This window comes from Thermobia domestica, chromosome 9 (assembly GCF_964235325.1).
Source record: "Thermobia domestica chromosome 9, izTheDome1.hap1.1, whole genome shotgun sequence".
Classification (NCBI taxonomy): Eukaryota; Metazoa; Arthropoda; class Insecta; order Zygentoma; family Lepismatidae; genus Thermobia; species Thermobia domestica.
The window spans coordinates 100,702,616-100,726,049 of NC_137462.1; the positions used below are offsets into that span (position 1 = coordinate 100,702,616).

A 23,434-nucleotide genomic window follows, 5' to 3' on the forward strand; every position below is an offset into this window, starting at 1 on the left:
TATGGTGGTAAATGTTGAAACTGGAAATATTAGTTTGAAAGATTCCCGGTTTGAACAGAAGGATAACGAAGATGATTAAACCTATTCTTGGGACGTTGGATTAATTGAAAAAAAATCTCTTACAATGTTTACTCTCTGGAAATCAGTATTTAAACCGGAATATTAAATTTGAACCACTTCCGGTTTCGATACAAGTGTTCAGGCACAACTGTGGGACGTAAAACTTTCAAGTTTATTTTATTTTTTCAGTTCAATAATATATATCAACTGGTATATGTCTCACTTTGGGACGATTCCTGCACTGTTCTCCTTTTCCCGTTTCGCCTTATGACCTCGAGCAATGAAATTTGCATTTAAACCTGTAATTACTTTCCATCTTCATGTAAGGCGGAACGGGAAATCTCGATGTGCATTTTCCCTTTTCGCCTTACGAATTTTATGTGTGTTAACGCCTGGAGACGCTGACTAGTTTGCAAAGAACAGCTATGACGATATACGTTGAAATTGAAAATTAATAATTTCAACCACTTCTTATTTGAACTGAAAGTTAATGGAGAAATCTATGTTTGGGACGCTAAATCGATTGCAAACAAGCACATTTCGATGTCTCTTACCGTTTTTGTTCTGATGCCTGTCGACAGACGGACAGATTAAGCCACTTCTGATACTTATGCATAGCATACTTCGGAAGTATAAAAAACGAAAGCATAAGAAACTTATTCGAACAGTGCCCCACCTTCAAGCAGTAAATGAAATTCTACCTGACAATCAAGTGTTTGATATCTGAGTCCAAAGGGTTAAAGAAAACCACTTGGAGCGTTAACACACATTGAATCATTGAGATGATGTGTTTTTTCAATCGGTGAACATTTTGTACTTGTCAATGTTATCCTATTACCCTTAATCTACACAGTATACTATCAAGTGTATTGAAAGATACTTCGAAATTACAAACCTTTATTTATTAAACCAATGATCTTGCGAGCTAAACAAACTCGTGTTATGGATTCACCATGACCAGTGCATGATACTGCTCCAATTGCATCGTCAGCATAGCCACCGCAACCTGAAAGTTTATTAAAAAAAATGAAAATTTACTTGAGATTTCGTGACTTTTGCAAGTAGTATGTGCGTCACTGCTACCAGAAATCAAATAACAACAGTGTAACAATCTGCTAGTTAATAGTGAATATGTTCATATGCATTACATTACATAAATAAATTATCTATTCCAGCAGAAGGAAAACTATCTACATCAGATTTACAACGAACGACACACCTTTTAGTGCCATAAAAAACAGTTTTAATCGAAAACTAATCATCAGAATTAATCTTTGAACAATATTTTATTTGAAGAGAAATTAAGTTTATGCGTTAATGATAATTTTGGGTCTTATCTCATTAACCATGCTATGTATTGCCTTCTTGCTTGTGACGCAAGGAAGAGGTTGATGAAGGTATATTATAGCGTTGGTTTCACCTTAATAGGCAGCGTGGTTCTTAGGTACAGTATCAATTTTTAGATTTAAAAGCAGTTTTCCCGAAAACTACTCATGATCTTTCATACTGACATATTCAGCTCAATAATAGAGCCACGGTGACTCAGTAGTACAGCTTTCACCTCTCATGCATGGGGGTCTTCGGCTCGATCTCAGCTCACGCCAAGTGAGTTTTACGGTGGACAAATAAAATGTGCGTGGATTTTCTCGAGGTTCCCTCCCACCTTCCTCCCGTTCCCGTTTCCTCCCACTTTCTTCATTCCCTTCATTTCTCATCATCACCATCTCCATAGCCTAATATCTATCAAATGGTATATGTCTCACTTTGGGACGATTCCTGCACTGTTCGCCGTTTCCCGTTTCGCCTTATGACCTCGAGCAATGAAATTTGCATGTAAAACCTGTTATTACTTTCCATCTTGATGTAAGGCGGAACGGGAAATCTCGATGTGCATTTTCCCGTTTCGCCTTACGAATTTTATGTTGGTACGCTTGCAAATACATTCACAGATACAATTTGATTTGTTTATTCATATAACAAACTAAGTACAGTAACTACAAGAAATACAGAACATCTATACAAAGTGCTATTTATCTTCCAATGAGTAACAGCACCTAGCAGCAACAGCATCTAAGTATTGAATTAGATTAAGTATTGCATGAGAAATTACATCTGCTCATTTCTTGGAGGATGCGTGTGTTCACCAAATGAAGATCAAATTCATCACAAATTAGAACAACAGTGGCCTTATACCCTTCAGTACACTTCCAGTGTGATTTTGACTTGCGACGATAGTTTAACCGCAACACAGTGACCTTCCCCTTCGTTTCGACGTAATGAAAAATACAGCCATTTTACACACTTAAACACTTGCATTTACACATTTTCGAGTGACAAACTTTGTACTGATCAGGAACTTTTACTCATCAGTCTCAGTACGAAACTATTTGAGCAACGTACAGATCTTTAAATGAGACATCTAATTGGAAACCTGTTCCCTGGTTGGCTCCTAACAACCAATCATCTTACTGAAAACCGTTACACAAAAATTCTGAACTCCATCCCCCTTGCTCTAGCCTAGCAAATGCATACAAGTAATCTAATTACATGAATACAAACGTTAATTCTTATGCTTTTTCAATAATTTATTCCACTGACAAGAGCGGACTTCCCTAACTGGCTACCCGGCAATCGCCAACATGATTAAGAACAAAGTAGCTATAATTTGTTTCTAAATTTAACCTTAGTTGCTAATGCTAGACAGATGCTTTCAACATCATCTAGTGCTAGATTGTTTAAAATTGTTCCGTGCACATAATATTTAAAAATCAAAGAAGAATTGCTTTGATTATAATGTGTAAAATATGGTTTAAATATATAATAAGTATTTTCGATAATTATTCAAAATACTTATTATTCATATACATTTATTATTATATGCTTCCTTATTGAGGCTTTGGTCTTCGCAGTATTTGAATTTAAAATAATAGGTTTCCCTATAAACAAGGAAGCAAAAATCACTTATGAAAGTCAATTTGTTTGACTTCGCGTTTTTATGGAAGAAAAAGAAAACATCTCGAAGAAAATATAACATTAAACTCAGACACAATTATGCAATATGTAGTATAGCAATAAATTCGCAACTGTCCATCCAGTTAGACAAATTAGAGTATCACAGTAAATGATGAAACTAATTTTTAAAATTATTTAAACGTATTAGCATTGTTCAATTCTTTTTAAAAATACTCCATTTTATATTACAAACATTCTTCATTTGCTGTAGGCATGAGTGAGTCCTGGGGGTTCGAATCCCCTTCCCGAAATCCTGACTTTTCTGTGAATTTTGTCTAATTTTAGGTTCTGGAAATTCTGTAAATTTTGTTTAATATAATTTGTCCTCATATTGAATTTGAATATTTCCCCCCCCCCCTCCTCAGAAATGAATTCCTGCTCACGTCCTTGGGTGTTAGTATTAAACAGGTTTAATAAGCATATAACAAGCGAACTCCATTTGGCAGAATACAGTTTGGAGGCCGGCTCCCCATAGGGTTGCCATATTTTACAATTAGAAAAGCGGGGGATTCTAAACCGTAAGTACTTATGTAAACTTGTGTATCACAAATACTGACCTGAGATTCTTCCGACCATTTTTTAAGTGATTTCTTTGTTAAGTGACACTTCCAATGTACTTTTCTAACGAAACCAAAGCAAATTTAGTTTTTGCCTTTAATGTTTTATTAAGTTCAACAAATGTGAGTCTCGAATTGTGAAGTCAGTCTTAAGTATTACAGTAAAATATCTGTAATTGTAAGCATATCTGTAAGGCAAGAACCCCCCCCAAAAAAAAAAGATATATGCAGATATTGTTCATATGTTTTTTTTCTCTAAGAAACACAAAATAATTTGTAGATTTTTATCGTAAGAAGGGTAAAACGAATTTAAGAGTCTTGGTTCATCTCTCATAAAATTTCTAATTATTTTTAAAGATTGCTACTTTAAATCGTACTAATATACAAAATTAGCACGGTTTCACAATATATTAAATACAGCATAAATATTTAAAAAGAAAAAGATATTAATAATTAATCTAATCTAAACAAAATGATAAGGATACCGTCATTCTCCAATCCAAAAAAGCGGGTGGTTTTTCGTGATTAAGAGATGATCAAGCGGGGAACGAATATAGGACCTGAAAATCGGGTGGTACCCGCTAAAGTCGGGTAAGATGGCAACCCTAGCTCCCCATTCCTATCATTTCAATTTGTCCTTTTTCTTTACACATAAGTATTAAGTAGTGAACGTCGGCGAGGATTTTTTTTTTTTTTTTTTTTCACTCTTCGAAACGTTTCTGGACTTCTGATCCGAATTCAGTTGTTTTCCAGAAATTGCAATTCTATTTCTGTAGACAGAATAAACGATTATTATTGAGGTTAAAAGAAATAAAGTAAATGTAAGGTGGAAAGTGTTAAAGGTTATTCTATGTCTTTATATATAACGAAAGAAAAAGAAAAAACGGTAAAGAGAAATGAAAAATGACATCGTTAATTTGAGAGAGTGGCAGCAGATTCGAAGCAAGCTGTATATCTGTTCAAGTAGGGCTACCAATATATGAAAATCTTTGTAAGGCGAAACGGGAATTCTCGTTTTGCCTTACGATAACAAATCATTAAGTACCAATTTTTGATTGACGTTTCGTGCGATAAGAATCATAAGGCTAAACAGGAAAAGGCGAACAGTGAAAACACGCTTTGGGACAGTTGTTTATTAAATGCTAATAATATTGTAGATTTTTACGACTTAATCAAACGCCGAGGTTAAGAAGGATGTGTTCAACTATCGAAGTGGTATTCGAACCACTCTATCCGAGGCACTGTGTTCCAAGTAATATTTGAACTACAATCACACAAACCGAAAGAAAGTGCATGGTGCTGCAGGAAACACTAACTAATGAGTTGAGTTGATTTTGAATTCTACTGAATGCTTACCTCAAATGCCTTCCAATTTTTCACATACAGAACAGTATCGTTTCTGAATTTTCATTGGGAAGCGCTCAGCATTATCAAGGATGAAATGATAAAAGCAAAGATTAAACAAGGCTGAATACAAGGGTTGAGATCGTCCGCAAAAATTAATAAAACCTACTAAAAATATTAAATATTCCGATAACCTCGTTTTACTAGATGCGTGACAATTTGTGCTAAACGATCTAAATATGTGTGCATTTCTCCTTTCTCTTTTCAAAAGTGTACATGAAGGAGATGTAACGAAATCGACACATAAATGGAAGTATTTTGTATAAATAGCTTTAATTTTTACTTACTGCGAAGAATATGTCTGGAATAAGGACTTATGCTCAGTATTGTACTATTAACGCCTGTAGTGGCGTTTTCATAAACTAAAATTATTTGTCAGCTGTTGGCAGCGTTGGTCTGTCATTGCTGTTAATCAGTGTCGGACTGGAGCTGTCAGAGCTAGGCGGAGATGGAAACTTAGAGAGGCGCCTCAAAGACAAATTTATGTAAACATTTTTGCCTTTAAAATGACTTTTTAATTTGTTCACAGTATTAGCATACACAGTTACACACAAAACTACTAGGACGAAATATTGTAACTGTTTTATAGCACAAAATAATGTTATGATTACAGCCAACAAAAATGTGAATGTAGGATGGATAAATTAACAATAGTCCACCTATTCTAGTACTGTACTAACAGAAGGAAAAAATACCATTAGGTATAATTGTATGACTATATAAAATTTCACAGCATGAGTAATCTTTTAAGATCTTTTGAGTTTTTGCTATTTCGCTTCCAATAAGATCGTAATCGATAGGAAAATTCTGGACATATTCCGTATTAAGAAACATTAAATTTTCCAGTAGACTTTGCCCCGAAAGTGATTTAATTTTTGATTTAATGATCTTTGGCTTAGAAGATAAGCATTCACAAGTTACCGGATTAGTTGGAAGAGCCATATCACATTTGTACACAATATAAATTGCTATAAGTGCTTTATTTTAAAGTCAACTCATACAAGAATGTAACGCACAACGTATACAACCATGGGTTCAGCTGATCCTGATCTTCCGTTTTGTTTTCACTCCATTCATCTTCATTTCCAGCATCAGCTGGGCACTGAACCACATCGAAGTCACTAGTAGAAGAGAAGAATCCTTTAAATTCCTGAAGTAATTTTCGTAATGAGTCGCAAATTGGTTGCGTTCGCGTGACAGGGTTTCTTTACGCGCGCCTATATTTTCTGCTAATGTTTTCAGGGCTCCATCTGGTAATCCATTTTTCTTTATTTCTTCAAATCTCTTTCGGTTCTAGCAGGCACAATCATTCATTATATGTTCACTTGGAATAAACCTCTCCTCAACACTTGCAAAAGCGGTGTCACAAATTCTGTAGAAGGTTTCTACTTAGAACTTTTTCCACTTGGCTTCTTGCAAACATGAATCTTCATCAGAGCAGTTTTCATAAAAAAACTCTCTTTACACTGAATACTTTCGTTGCAAAATCAGCATCTACCCTGAGATGAAGTTCGTTTTCATCCCACTGTCTGTTAAGATTTTCCGAAAACATTTTAACGTTTCCATACGGGTGAGAAAATTTCTCTCTGAGTGACCTTAAACTTGTTGCTAGCGTTTGGACCATTTCCCATGCCGTTAAGTAGTCCATCTTTGGGGACAGTGGGTAATTTGAAGTTAGTGTTGTAAGTCCTAAATAGCTCTGTGTAAAGAGCTTCTGTCATACGAGTTTCGAATTTCAACAATTTGTCTCGTAAACTTCTTGCTCTGGCTGCTCTGCTCTCTTTGCTCCACGTGTGTGCACTGCATATATTATTTAAATTAGAATATAAATAAATATTGGGCTATTGAGCTTTATCTTCAATATAAAATCCAAATATCCTGTCGCTCTAGCAAAATTTTAAACGTTAAATTTACATACTGTTTTCGTTCTTACAATGCTGACAATACACTGATCTAGTCAGAAGAGTGTTAACTTTTTACCAAAATAAACTTATAATTTCATAACTGTTGAAAATTCAGCCAGATGGAATGTGAAGATGTCTTTTAGATATGTTAAACGTAATTTACGCATAATTCTAATTACATAAGCATCATGAGAATTGTGAAATTTCAGGGAATACAGCTGGGATCGTATTTTCTCATCTTTTAGATTTGTTGAATCTGTCGTTTCATTTCTTTCTTATGAATCTTGAGGATTCTATAATTTTTCAAAGAAATTACAGTATTTTGATGCTCTGTCAGGAGTTGTATTACATGTCCTATGGTCTCTGTGCAACTTAATTTATCATCAGGCACGAAAAACAAATCGTTAAAACTCATTGAAGATTTCTATACTTTCTTTTTTCTCTTTGTTTATATACTCTAGTTTTGAAAGTTTATGCGATTTTTCTGTTCTGTTCGTAGAGCCTATTAAGGATTCAGATTAATTTTCTTCCTCATTTTTCTTAATGAAGTTAATCTGTTAATTACGAAGAGATAACGGCTACTTTAGCGGTGGCTATCTCATAAATGCAAGTGATTTTTTCAGTTATTTCTTGCAACAAATAGCTGGAGCAATTACTTAGAACGAGTTCGGTAATGGAGTCAATCACTTAACGTATTAACGGATAAGAGCAACATAACGGTGATTATCCCACGCATGTAATCAAATTTTTGAATTCTGTTTTTTACAACAGATAGCTAAAGCGATTATCTTGGCCTAAGTTTATTAATGAAGTTAATCCGTTAATATTAATGGATAACGGCTACTATAACGGTGATTACCTATAGCCAACATCTCATACATGTAATCAAGTTTTTTTAATTGTTTTTTGCAATAGGTAGCTAGAGCAATTATCTCAGTCGAGTTCGTTAACAAAGTCACTCTGCTAACGGATTAGAGGATAACGGCGATTTTAACGGCTGCTATCTATAGCCCATATCCCATACAGGTAACTGAAATTTTAATTTCTGTTTCTTGGAACGGATAGCTAGAGCAATTATCTCGGCCGAGTTCATTAATGGAGTCAATCGTCTAGTATCTTAGCGGGTAACGGTAACTAACGCTCGGCACGACAGTAGCTAACAGATGGAGTTGAAGCGGCTCAGACCCATAAAAAGGGCTGTTACACCAAATGGTTTGGTTTTAGTTTTTGTAATTACATATTGCAACAGGAACATCAGCAATTGCAAAATTAACAGCACGACGATATAGGACTTAAGAAAAGGCAAATATTCTGTTCGGATATCACAGCAACGAAAATAAACAAATAATAGGTTGTTAAATATCTATGTTTAGTACAATACATATAAATGAATCACTTTCTTTCTTGTCAAAGACAAAATACCCTTCAATATTTCTGCTGAGCATTTACAAGAATTGCTCAAGTTCCTAAACAACACACCACCTTGTCTTCAGAAAGCTGATAAAAACAAATTCATGCAGTATTTTGAAGTAAAATAATTCCATCCGCTATTCTATTACACTGTTTGTTAAAATTGTAATGTAAATTAACTACTTAGATTAATTCTTCATCTCACATTCTATTTTGTTTCAATTCTTTTTCCTAAGTGAAATTCAATTCTGTAATATTATTCAATTTCATAACATTCCTGATGTAAATTGTAGTTATTAAGTATCTAGTAGTGAGCCGCACCCCAACAGAGCAGCAATATTGGTAACTATACATACCCACAAGAGGACTATCGCCAACCCTTCCTACCCTCTTCCCTGTGATTCCACCTGTAGAAGTAGCACATGCCACATGACCTCTGCAATCAATGGCTACAGCACCCACAGTATCATGTCCAGAATCCAACCTATTCAACAATCAAGAAATGTTCTCCTTAGTATATATATATATATATATATATATATATATATATATATATATATATATATATATATATATATATATATATATATATATATCCGATCATAGAAAAAAATCGCAAGCGGGATAAATATAAAATCTTCCTTTTAATATTTCTGTTTCTACTTTTTGTAACTTTTATTATTTGTATGGTAAAAAAATGGTGGAAAAAAAAGGCGATTCATGAATTATCTTAATTTTCATTGTATAATAAACAGAACACAGAAAATGTTAAAGATATCATTATCTCTATTTTACCATTAGACACTAAAACTTACCTAAGTAAATTTTAAATTTATACAAAAGGAGTGGAACAAACATTTATGAACTAAAAAACACTGAAAGAGAGAGAATGCTGCACGTGACAATGAACAGAATTTGGTTTGGCAATGACATTACTCAACAGATATCTTGCTCGTAGCACTGAGATAAGATTAGTCCTTCCCACGTTAAATTTATATAAAATGACGTAGGGTTTCACAAGTTAGTTAGTGTTGTTAAACACAAGTATATAAATTAGACAGACAGACAGACAGACAGACAGACAGACAGACAGACAGACAGACAGACAGACAGACAGACAGACAGACAGACAGACAGACAGACAGACAGACAGACAGACAGACAGACAGACAGACAGACAGACAGACAGACAGACAGACAGACAGACAGACAGACAGACAGACAGACAGACAGACAGACAGACAGACAGACAGACAGACAGACAGACAGACAGACAGACAGACAGACAGACAGACAGACAGACAGACAGACAGACAGACAGACAGACAGACAGACAGACAGACAGACAGACAGACAGACAGACAGACAGACAGACAGACAGACAGACAGACAGACAGACAGACAGACAGACAGACAGACAGACAGACAGACAGACAGACAGACAGACAGACAGACAGACAGACAGACAGACAGACAGACAGACAGACAGACAGACAGACAGACAGACAGACAGACAGACAGACAGACAGACAGACAGACAGACAGACAGACAGACAGACAGACAGACAGACAGACAGACAGACAGACAGACAGACAGACAGACAGACAGACAGACAGACAGACAGACAGACAGACAGACAGACAGACAGACAGACAGACAGACAGACAGACAGACAGACAGACAGACAGACAGACAGACAGACAGACAGACAGACAGACAGACAGACAGACAGACAGACAGACAGACAGACAGACAGACAGACAGACAGACAGACAGACAGACAGACAGACAGACAGACAGACAGACAGACAGACAGACAGACAGACAGACAGACAGACAGACAGACAGACAGACAGACAGACAGACAGACAGACAGACAGACAGACAGACAGACAGACAGACAGACAGACAGACAGACAGACAGACAGACAGACAGACAGACAGACAGACAGACAGACAGACAGACAGACAGACAGACAGACAGACAGACAGACAGACAGACAGACAGACAGACAGACAGACAGACAGACAGACAGACAGACAGACAGACAGACAGACAGACAGACAGACAGACAGACAGACAGACAGACAGACAGACAGACAGACAGACAGACAGACAGACAGACAGACAGACAGACAGACAGACAGACAGACAGACAGACAGACAGACAGACAGACAGACAGACAGACAGACAGACAGACAGACAGACAGACAGACAGACAGACAGACAGACAGACAGACAGACAGACAGACAGACAGACAGACAGACAGACAGACAGACAGACAGACAGACAGACAGACAGACAGACAGACAGACAGACAGACAGACAGACAGACAGACAGACAGACAGACAGACAGACAGACAGACAGACAGACAGACAGACAGACAGACAGACAGACAGACAGACAGACAGACAGACAGACAGACAGACAGACAGACAGACAGACAGACAGACAGACAGACAGACAGACACACACACACACACACACACACACACACACACACACACACACACACACACACACACACACACACACACACACACACACACACACACACACACACACTTCCCTTTTTTGCTGCGGAACTCATTTGAGCGTTAACTCTATTGCTTAAGATGAAATCACTGGATCCTCTTAGAATCTGTTCTAAGGGTTGTTTTCATGTCCTCCTCCTTAAATACTGTATTATTAGCAGCTAACCGAAAACATGACCGCATCAGAGATGTATACTAATCTATGGATCTCGTCAAACTGAACAAAATGATATGAGTAAAAAATAAATTCTCACTTTCAATAAAGTAGAGAAAAGTTTAATTTCTTGTAAACCCTAAAATTGATGCAGTGCGATATCAGAGTTCCTTAAATAAAATAAATTAAAAAAAAAAGTTAAGATCGATTTTCCTGACTTTCCCTGACACAAGTTCTTCTTTTCTCTAACATAATTCTTTAATATAAATGGGAAAATATGGGGTAAGTTCTATCATACCCTTTTTTTCACGACTTCCTTCATACTCATAGCCATCCAATACACACTTTTATTTACTATTTACATATTTGTTATGTTCAATGAGTAATTGTTATTTACACAAAATTTAACATGTAAGTATATAGTAATATATGGATGATGCAGCAACTCATACCTTGACATTGCAAATTAGACTTTTTTTTTTTTTCTTGGAAAGCAATAAAAAGCAGTCAAGAATATATTGCCAAATCCTTACTGCCAACTCTGAGACATGTTAATCCTCACATTTACATCTTTAATCAGAATTTTGTTTTGCTTTCAGTTCATGGATTTGTTCTATGAGAGCGCCTTGTTTTTGTTTGTAACATAATTCCATTTTTCTTCCTTCTTCCAATTTCTTAATTTCAGCATTTAGTTTTTCCTTTTTTTCCCTCATTTCCCTCATTTTACTTTCCTCTGCACGTTGGATTCATTTCTGTTTCAGGTATTCATCATAACGTCACCGAGCTGAACGAACTGAGAGAAGCATTCTTCAATCAATAAGGAACACCTCCATAATGCATAACTGCATCATGCACCTGCCTCTATGCTACCAGAGAATCTTCGATTTGGTTTTCTACAATAAGTGTCTCATTGACTGAGAACCCGCCCTCCACTGAGCCATTGCCGTGGAATAAAATTAAACATATTTTACATGCCACAAATCAGAATATTTCTGTTTCTTGGACATTACCTTTGCAGAGAAGTCATTTAACCTGATGCTGCAAATCATGTCTTCGTATTCTCTGAAGTCAACTGCAAGAGACCCATGGATTTCAGTACAGAAAGACATAAATTGACAAATTGCTTTCTCAGCTATATCATCAGATATTCTGTTATGCTCATGCAGAGTTTATAGGGTGCGTTTCATCCTAGTCTGAGCAAGTTCTGGGTTGTTCTTTTGTAGCCTGGGGTAAAAAGCTGACAAAGCACGTACTAGTTTGTATTTCAGAGGGCTTCTTTTCACAATCTTCTTGATTGTGCCCAGCAAAAAGTTTCGACAGTAAAGCCTGAAAGTTAGTTTATCTTTATCTGATTTTTTAGTTCTTTCAGTAGTTCTTCAGCCTTAAAATCAATGTTCACCTTTCTCATTTCTAGCAAATTTTCGTTTGTAGTCAAATCCAAAGCAAGAAGCTGCACTGCACTGTTAGCAAGTTTGACACGACTCATTTTGCACACGTGTACATGTACACTCATGTCCAAAATGACTGTCGTAGACCTATAACTGTCTTCTTGTAAGAATATAATTTGATAATGATTTTGCACGGTACTTTTAATAATGATATTATGTGTATAATCGGGAAATGTATATTTGTGGTAAATTTCATAGGAAAAGAATTATAAATACAAAAATTAGGATCAGTAAAACTAAATGTTGCTAAATGAACAAGAAAGTTTTATTTTGTTTTATTGTTCTTATTTACTGCTCTTTTGACATGAAGAGCTCCCTCGTGGCTAAGCGGTTAGCGTACATGCCTTTGGCGTGGGAGTCCCGGGTTCGATTCCCGGCGGGAGCTCATGTGGTTCGGATTCCACGTTAATCAGTAGGTCCACGTCTCATATAGCCTCGCTGCTGAAAGAGACGCTAAACTAAACTCAACTCAACTCTTTTGACATGAAATTTACCACATACATGTCTTTACCGATTATACACATACTAACATTATAAAAAATACCGGGCGATTCGTTATCAAATTATATTCCTGCAACAATATATTTATAGACATGCGACAATAATTTTGGACATGAGTGTACATAGTGAGTGTAGGTAGAGAAGTTTTGCAAAACAAACCAATTTATTTTACAAAATATTCCCACCAAAATAGCCGGATACGGCAAAAAGGGGAATGGATTCTGAGAAGTAAAAAATCCATACCTAAGAACTCCCTGACAAATGTTTCTTTCATCTTTTCATAAAATTCCTTGTCTTTTCCACGACTTTTTAACGAGTGAGTTGAATTCTCCGACTTTTCCATGTTTTCAGGTCGGTGAGAACCCTGTAAGAGGAAACTGATAATGAAGTACGTGAAATGAAATCTTTTAGTTTTATGTCCCACGATTATGCCGGTTAGGCTAAAGGAGACGATGATGATGATGAGAAATTAACGAAATGGTGAAATGAATAAAGTGAGAGGGAACGGGAGAACCCCGTGAAAGCCCACGGACACGATGTTTGTCCATAACAAAGCTCACTTGGCGCGAGCTGGGATTGAACAAGGTACCCCACGCACCAGAGGTGAACGCTCTACAGCTGACTCTCTGCGCTCCCCGTTAATGAAGTACGGATTTCATTATGACACGAAATCGAATCAAAACTTAGCAAAACGACAGCAAATAATACGGTTAATGCGATATAACCGAAAATTATTATTAACTCTCTAGTTTTAAATCTTGCTCAACTGTAATGTTGTTCAAAGATAAGACAAGTACCAATCGATAGGTCACATCGTAATGAACAAAATGAGATGCGTATCCGTTGAGAAAATCGAGTAAAAACGATTCTTTATGGCGCTTAAAAGTATATTGTTTGTTGCTAATAATAACTGGTAGTTTTAACTGATAGCTCGAACAGTTTATTAATGTATTTATCTACTATATACGAAAAAAAAAAAAAAAAAACATAGGTATCAGTTATACCTACTGCTGTTTGACTTATCAGTGATACACACACTACATGCAATATAATGCATGGAGCTTGTTGCGAATTATACATTTCAAACATGGTATTTAAATCTTGTATTTCATTCTAATTGTAAGATGATCCTCACACCATACCGAAAAAACCGCTTCTGAATACAGATGCAGGACTTAAAAATAATCTCAGTGACTTCATGCAGAAAGTATGGAATATCTGTTAATAGAACATTTACACATGATCGTAAGGTTTTAGAAATTATTGCTTGTTTTAATCTGTCATTATTTACTTTTGAACAAAGATGATACTACGAGTGAATAAGTATGTATTTATGCTATTATCTTTAGTTACTGTACATGTTTTAAAGTCAAAAGAAACATTACCTATTATTGAAAAAGGTGTTTATTGTAGTACTATATTTCTTGTACAACTCCCAGTCTCGCTTAGTTTGCTCTGTTAGAAGACTTAAGGGATTTACTTCAGGTAGATCGCATACTTTCGCAAACTCATTCGCTCCTGAACCTGAGAGCATAGCACAATCTGATTTCTCCATCACTAAACGTGCAAGTCGAACAGGATTCTTTATAGTACTCGCACACATCACAGCACCTGGAAAAGGAATAATGATGATGTTGCAATAGTTTTTGTTCCTTTCTTTTATAATATATGTATTCATATTTATCTATTTTCTCCACTCATTTAAATGTCATTTCTGTTTATTTTATGAGAAGCTTGTACGTGACCTAATGACAAGCATTCTCATTTTTAATGCGTGTGGCTATGGTTGGTCGGATGGGAGTTTAGCGTCCCTTCCAGCATCAAAGTTTATGAGGTATGGACCTATAGTTTAAGATAGAATTCGAACCACCGTGGCGGGTTCAATTTTCAATGTTCTCACCCGGGACTGGAACCTGGGACTCCGTGCACCAAAGGCTCGTGTGTCTTCCAGTGAAGGAGAGGGGGAAAGGAGGGTTGCGTATAGATATGAACTCAATTCTTAGTCAAAGCTCAAGATGTTTTGTCTTTACTCAGCATCATACTGACACGTAGAAATTAGTTACTTGAATAAGGAACTGGATTGTCGATGAGAAAAGCCGAAAGAAAAGCGCTGGGAGTCAACGCGCTAACTCTCCTGTCTCCTGTCCCCATGCCGACCAGAGTCAATTTCGAGGTACAACATTAGTTTCCTGCATATTCATTTTACGAAAATGATTTAGACAAGACAATAAGCTTAATATTCAGTCTCCATTTACACGTATGGTGGTTAATTTGATGTTTTTTCACAAGATTATGAATGGAAAACTGACTTCGAATTTCTGTTCCAGTTGTTAATTTTCATGTATCTTCTCGCCTTATATGTAGTCATTCGTTTCTAACATATGCTACGCCTATATATCAATTGTACAACGTTTTTTATACTTAAGGCTTGTATTATTGTACAATAATTTAGCGTCTAATATGGATATATTTCTCTGAGAAGCGTTTCAGATTAAAATTATGATGGATATTATATATATAATGTTATTCGTTTTTGTGTATTTTATGTTTCAGTGTACGATCTATATCTAAAACGGACTAACATCTACATCTAAAACATCTGTAAATAAATAAAAGGATGATTATCTTCCTTTATGCACTACGACAATTTGCTTAAGATGTACAATATAGCAAGCTCGTGCGGAATACCAGGACTTGATTTCTAGTAGAAGCTCATGTGGTTCGAATTCCACGTTAGGCTACATCTGTGTATTAAACAGCTCCTACCATAGGTATGATCTTGGTACCAGACTCATACCTAGGGTAGGACTCAGCTCACTTGAAACTTTCAGTTGCTTGTCGGTAAGTACGCATGTATAAATATAAGATCAATTTAAATTAGCTCCCCCCTCCAATATATATATATATATATATATATATATATATATATATATATATATACATACAGAGTGCGGCACGTAAAACCGGCCCGTCGTAATATTCTGGTATATTGTGTTTTTGGCAACACTTAAATAATCTACCTTCCTACCAAGAGATGGCGTGTCGAGGTCGGGTTGACTTACGTGACCTGCAGCAGTCACGTGCAGCCGCAGCCAGTGAAACTTGTCGAAACCAGTTGAGAAAAAGGCCTCGTTGTGTTAAGCCGGGTGAGTGTCAGTGTGTGATAATGCCGTATTCGATACCCGAGCGTGTTGCCATTGTTGAAGGGTTCATTCTCACTGGATCTTTTGTGAATTGTTTCGGGAGAAATTTCCAGGACGTTCTGTGCCAGCAAAAAGCACCATTCAGGAATTGATTGAAAAATGGCGGCGTACAGGATCGGTTCAAAATGCTCCCAGGAACAGACGACCGTCTGTCTGCACACCTGAATTAAAGATGCAGGTGGAGGAGATAATGACAAGAAGTCCTCGAAAGTCAACCAGGAGATTGAGTCAACAGGTTCGTGCGAGTGAGAGAAGTTGCAGACGTGTTTTAAGGGGACTGAAGTTAAAACCGTACCGGATAAGTATTGTGCAAGAACTGGAGGAGCCTGACCTGCAGAAGAGGGTGCATTTCTGTTCATGGCTGTTGAGCAATGTTGCCAGTGGTTTCTTGGATCCACTAATGCTCATCATGAGTGACGAGGCGTGGTTCCACCTGTCTGGGTACGTAAATTCCCAAAACAACCGGTATTAGTCGACAGAAAATCCACACGCAATCCACCAGGTACCCTTGCATGATGAGAAGATTGGTGTTTGGTGTGCCATTTCCGCCACACGCGTTATTGAGCCCATATTCTTTGAGACGACAGTGAACAGTGACGTGTATATGGGAATCCTGGAGGAGTTTTATACACACTTGACCGAAGAGGAGCGTCAGTTATGTTACTTTCAGCAGGACGGTGCAACATGCCACACATCAGCTGCATCATTGTCCCTTGTGCATGAGATGTTTACACCAGAGAGGACAATCAGCAAAGGCTTGTGGCCTCCTCGGTCACCAGACTTGTCCACGTGTGACTTTTACTTATGGGGACTGTTGAAGGGAAGAGTATACGAAACAAATCCACACACAATTGAAGAACTCAAGACCAGGATCCAGGATGTTACCAATAGCATTACAACACAAGAACTGACAAGGGTATATATGAATCTCCTCAATCGTGCTCACATGTGTGTTGAAGTGGGCGGAGGACACTTTCAGCACCTGCTGTGAAGGTGAGTAGTCATATTCAATACATTACATTTCATTTTATGTGTTCACTTTACGGGCCGGTTTTACGTGCCGCACCCTGTATATATATATATATATATATATATATATATATATATATATATATATATATATATATATATATATAGAGAGAGAGAGAGAGAGAGAGAGAGAGAGAGAAGGTGGCCCATTTTAATCTTTCCATGGAAGTATCTCGGAAACGGTTAAACATAAATGAACCAAACAAAAACTCAAATAGGAAATGCCATGGGACACATCGAATGGTGTTGTCACGGTGTTCCCTGGGCCGCCCTTCATGGGGGCCCAGGGCCCAACTTTAAAATTTTAAATGTAAACATGGGGCGAGTGATACCTCGTTCAATAGATCTTTAAAAACTAAACACGTTGTAGCAAAAGATTTTTCATATCGGTCACTGTATTCAAAATGGCTACCAAGACATGGTGCCTGTATCAGATAAAACGTCCAGTACCACTAATATGAAAACGGTTGGAGATAAATGAACAGAACAAAAAGTAAAACATGAAAATGGCATGGAGCACGTCAAATGATGTCGCGGTGACCCCCGGGGCCGCCTTTTATAGGCGACCAGGGCCCAACTTCAAAATTTTAAATGGAAACATGGAGCGAGTGATACCTCGTTGGATAGATCTTTAAAAACTAAAGAGTGCTGTAGCAAAAGATTGTTCATATGAGTCACTGTTTTCAAAATGACCACCAAGACGTCCAGTATCCATAGAATAAAAACGATGAAAGATAAATGACCTGAACAAAAATCGAATAGGAAATCACAGAGGGTATTTATTGTTCCACGGCTCGAGAATGTTGCAACAGAGGAAAAGATGATTAGACTAAAAGTGCCATAATGCAGAGGAGGAAATCTAATTCCTAGATTATCGCTCCAACCTCCCTCCGTAATTGGGTGAAGCGGAAACGGCGAAATTTTAAATGAGAACCTTAGATTTTGCAAATTGAATCTACGCAACAAAATTATTTGAAATGTGTTTTTATAAGAGATAGATGCCTCTGTATGAGAAAAAGTAGTTAAAATTCGTGTTAAATGGTATCTTCCATTTTTATTGCAGGCAATGATTTGATGCAAAAATGAATCTACTGAAATTCGAAACTAAATTGTCAAACAATGCAGTTTTTAGAACAATGTGTACAAACGTTGGTTTTGGTCAAGTGTCGTCTGCACGATATTGTTTCGATTCTTTTCCTTCTATATCTTCTTGCATGTCATGTTCAGGGCTTTTTCTTTGTGAGTCTCCTCACCTCTCACGTAGAGATCCACGAAGTTTGAACGAGAATTGACGTGATGTGACTTTATTTTATGGCGTGCAGTTGTTTAATACACAGATTGAGGATTAGTGGGCAAATATGTGGAAAGTTAACGGCCGTGGCAGTACAGAAGGTACTATCCCAATATTCCCTCAGGAGAAAAAGAAAACGACAATCTCAGTTATAATGGGTGGAGCAGAATGCATACCCATTTTCAATCTAACGAATACCACCTCCGAGGGAAATTTAGGAGATAGAATATGAGATTCACTGAGATGATGTCCACAGTTACATTTCGAATAACTTTCAGCGGTAATTTCAGTTGTGATCTTCAGTAACGAAACGGTACATACTGATGCAGATGCCTCCCAAACATCTTGCATCCGTTAAATTCTCAGGGTCGATGTGGGCGGGCAAAATATTTGCAAGATTCCAAAAATGTATTATTAAAATCTCTTCGCATTTCAGTTGATTCTCGAGCCGTGGAATGATAAATACCCTCTGTGATTTCCTATAGGAGTTTTATCCTGTTCGTTTATCTCCAACTGTTCTCATATTAGTGGTACTGACATTTTATCTGACACAGGTACTATGTTTTGGCGGCCATTTTGGAAACAGTGACCCATATGGATAATCTTTTGCCACAACACTGTTTAGTGTTTGAAGATCTATCAAACGACATATCACTCGACCTGCGTTTCCACTTAAAATTCGGAAGTTGGGCCCTGGGCCGTGCAAGGTGGCCCTGGAGGTCACCGCGACATCATCATTCGACGTGTCCCATGCCACTTTCCTGTTTCACTTTTTTGTTCTGTTCATTTATCTCCAACCGTTTTTATATTAGTGGCACTGGAGGTTTTATCTGATAAAGGCATCATGTCTTGGCGGCCATTTTGAATACGGTGACCGATATAAAAAAAAACTTTTGCCACAACGCTTTTTAGTGCTTAAAGATCTATCGAACAAGGTATCACTCGCCCCATGTTTCCATTTAAAACTTTAAAGTTGGACCATGGACCCGCATGAAGGGCGGCCCTGGGGGGCACCACGATAAAACCACTTGATGTGCGCAATGGCATTTCCTTTTATTCGGTTCATTTATGTTCAATTGTTTTCGAGATATTTCCGTGGAAAGATTAAAATGGGCCACCCTATATATATATATATCCCCGCTCCCTTGTTAGTGTTCTGGCTATAGACATGATTTATACCGAAAGAGGTGATAAAATTTTAAACAAATAAATCACAAAACATTGTATGGTATGGTATACGTCAAAACTATAACATACTTTTACATTTCCAGGCACCATTACGCCGATGTAGTTGCAATCAATTTGAATTGGTTAAAGAAGCTTCACAAAAACAAAAATGAGAAAAATCTTTAAATTTGTAAGTAAATAAAAAGAAAGATAAAGTAATGATTGCACATGTCAACTTAGCAGAACACCGAGTATCTATTCCGCTCCAAATCCACTTTTGTACTTTCACAATTTCTTAAATTAAGATTGTTTTAATGTATTGTTTTTATTATTATTATTATTTGTTCTATTTTTATTTGAAATTAAATTAAATGAGTTTACGTTTTATTATTGTTATATTATTTGAAATAAGTATTTTGAAGTTCTATATCCCACGGTTATGCCCTGTAGGCTAAAGGAGATAGACGATTAATGAAAGTGGAATGATAATGTGAAGGGAAACCGCAAGAAAACCGATGGGCATGTTGTTCTTCATCACAAACTCGAGCGGCTTTCTGAGCTGAAGGTAACTGTGTTCATATGGAAATAGAGCAAACACCATATTTTTTTCTTACAACAAATTCTGTATATTTGACGATTTAATGACATTCAGATAAAGAAAGAAAAAAATCATACTGAGCCAAATGTAATTGAGTCTCCAGAATGTTCAACGTTACCCAATTATACTCTAGATTATCCACATATTTTCCTAAGGTCACGTTGCTAGTTATTCAGACAGATCACGTAGGTTGTACCAAATTTATTATTGTGCTTGAAATCAGTGTTAGTATTAATGAATATCTATAATAGTGGAATAAGATATTATAGAATAAATGGGAGAAACAATACAATTTTTCATCTGCCATGTCATCCATAGCAGAGTTTCTAAAACTTCTTTCAAGTAGGGACCATTTTTATTAGTCAGAATGTTGTATGGACCATCTTAGTTTTGTCCCCTTCGAATGCATATACCCCTACACTTATATTTTTAAAGTTTTAATTGTGTTTTAATTCTCTTAAATTAAGAGTGTTTTAATTCTCTTAATTTTAAATTGGTATTAATAGGAGAAAATGTGTATCACAGGTTCGAATTCAAAAACCCGCCAACCTCCGAATCTGATTTTCGACAATGTCGAATTTTGGATGGTTATAATATGCTGTACATATTTAACAGAAAATGACTACCAGTAAAAAGAATAGTTCAACAAACTTTTAGTTCAACTGAATAAAAAAACAGTTTTACACAATTTTAGTTCAACTACATAAAATAGTTCCTCAGAATTTTAATTTAAAAATTCTCAGACTTTCATTCAGTGACATAAATAGTGGCACGCCAACGCAGTAAATTTAAAAATTAGCTCTGAAATCCATGCTAGAAATCTGAAGGAACTATATCATCGATGGCCGTATCTTTTAATGCCAAGCTGTAGTTCCTTAAATTAATAATAATAATAATAATAATAATAATAATAATAATAATAATAATAATAATAATAATAATAATAGAATTTTATTTTTTCTGTCTTTTATTTTCACTAACATTTAATCCAAGAGGATCACAATTTGAGAAACGCTGCCCTATATGCATGGATTTAATGAAATTCAAGGAACGAAAATGTGTGGACGGATTGTAATGGTTGGTAGGTAGACCCGAGACCAAGGATTGAATGAACCCCCAGCTAAGTTACATTTTTCTACTAGTTAAATATCACTGAATTTGCACCTATTAAATAATACGGTTTAAGAAAAAAATCGGTTGCTTTTTCCGTTTCTCTTATAAGGCTTAACTTAATTATTATAGGTGTTCAGTATTTTACACTGTGCTGTCTACATGAAACAGGAGTTGTGGTGAAGTTCATGCTATCTGAATGGTTCAGTACCGACTTGATGAGTGAAAACACGTGTTCAGCTAGGGAAGGACTCGTTGCATAATAGTTCGTCCAGCGCAACGGTACTCCAGTGGCTCGAGTTTTTAGGTCGCACATTTTTACCTTGAATCTCATAGCTATATTTAATTTAGAATTTCGGTTACCTGATCGTAAACTTCCATCCATAATCATAGCATCCATTTCAATTCTTCCAGTAGAATTGAGAACCGAACCTGTTCCTTAAAAAAATAAATAAATAAAATACAAAATAAATACACAGAATACAAAATAAGTACGTAGAATACAAAATAAATACACAGAAATCTTTATTATAATAATTATAAAACACAAACCTGGATGATTCTGTTGAAACTATCATGAATGCGCTTCAAATAAGAATTGCACGAACGAGTACTTCGGGGGAAAAATCGAAACGCAGTCCACTACGCAGAAATGAAATGAAATGCAATTTCGAGTGTTACGTCCCGTGATTATGCTCTTTAAGCTAAAGGAGAAGGAATGATTACTGAAAGTGAGTGATAAAATAATTGATAGCATGAAAATATGGGAAGAATCTTAATAATAATAATAATAAAAAAAAAAAAAGTTGACCACCACAAACTCCTTTGGCCTATGATTGAAACAGAGATCTCTTGCACCAGAGAAGAGAATTCTACATTTTTTATATTTTTTAAAAATTTAATTTAATTTTTTTACGATATATACAAACCAATGCTTGAATTCTGTACCAAACCATTTCATTGTTTATCGATAAATTTACTCAAATTACCTTCTCTTGCTTCACATGCTGAGTCAATTTTGTTCTTTAGAGTGATATGTGATCAGGCTATCGGCTTTCATCGCCATAATGTCTGACTTTCTAGACCAGTGATTTCTCTTCATTCAAATAACTTTTACTGATTCAGAATCCCTGGTCAACATAGTATTTACGTTGTGTTGTTTAGTTTTTAAAAAGTGAATTTAACTCTTAGAAATGAAAGTTTCGATGCAGTGACAAAATTTGTATTGCCGACTACAAGTTTAATACAAATTTCTCAAGACAAAATTTCTTTAAATAATAACTTCTGAATAAACTCTGAAATCAAAATACTACTTGATCAAAATCAACAACGGGAATATCTACTCAACCTTATCAGCAAAACAAACAAACGTTCGCCACTTTGAAACCATCTACTTCAAATTTCTTTACAGAACACCACTGCAGCCTTCATTCTGTACAGGAACTAATGAATTTTATACTACATGCACCATCCCACCTGAAAGCTCCGTCGTGGTTATGCGGTTAGCGTACGTGTCTCCGGCGCGGAAGATCCGAGTTCGATTTCCGAAGGGAGTCTCATGCGGTTTAGATTTCACATCCAACTTAAATCCACGTCTCATATAGCCTAGCTGCTGAAAGGAATGCTAAACCACAACAAACCAACCTAAGCCAAACCATCTCACTTGACATCAAAAAGGTTACCTTCAAGTTGGTTAACCGAAACCAACTCCATCCCCTCATTAAAAGAACTGCTTCCTTAAAATTCCCTGAATTCCCGCTGATGAAATGCTAGAAACCAAGACGTAAACTCGTCTTGTATTCGATACCAGTTTAACAGTCACTTTTCACCAGTCCCTCTCTCAACCTCATTTACATCCTTAAATGCACCCACTGTTCAGCTCTCTATGATGGAGAAACTAACTCATTCTTCGATTCGTATGAAGAACTGCCATACTCCTCCAATCAACGAATTCCCCATTTACCTGTCTCTGAACACACAATCTATCACAACAGTACATTTAAGCACAGTTTCCAAGTAAATATCCTCAAGATTCTTCAGCCAGGC

General features: G+C 36.4%; 1 protein-coding gene across 4 annotated transcripts in view; it reads right to left on the reverse strand.

The window, feature by feature from the left end:
• Positions 1-23,434, reverse strand: part of LOC145694888 (isoaspartyl peptidase/L-asparaginase-like) — a 54,210-nt gene that overhangs the window by 11,551 nt on the left and 19,225 nt on the right. For 2 of the 4 annotated variants that reach the window (XM_081771608.1, XM_081771606.1), the window contains exons 3-6: positions 21,752-21,826; positions 14,376-14,601; positions 8,704-8,831; positions 956-1,066 (exon numbers count right to left, since the gene is read on the reverse strand). In XM_081771608.1, coding sequence (XP_081627734.1) covers positions 956-1,066; positions 8,704-8,831; positions 14,376-14,601; positions 21,752-21,826 — 540 coding nt within the window. The remainder of the gene's footprint in view (positions 1-955; positions 1,067-8,703; positions 8,832-14,375; positions 14,602-21,751; positions 21,827-23,434) is intronic. The other 2 variants (XM_081771609.1, XM_081771610.1) reach the window with 2 other exon arrangements.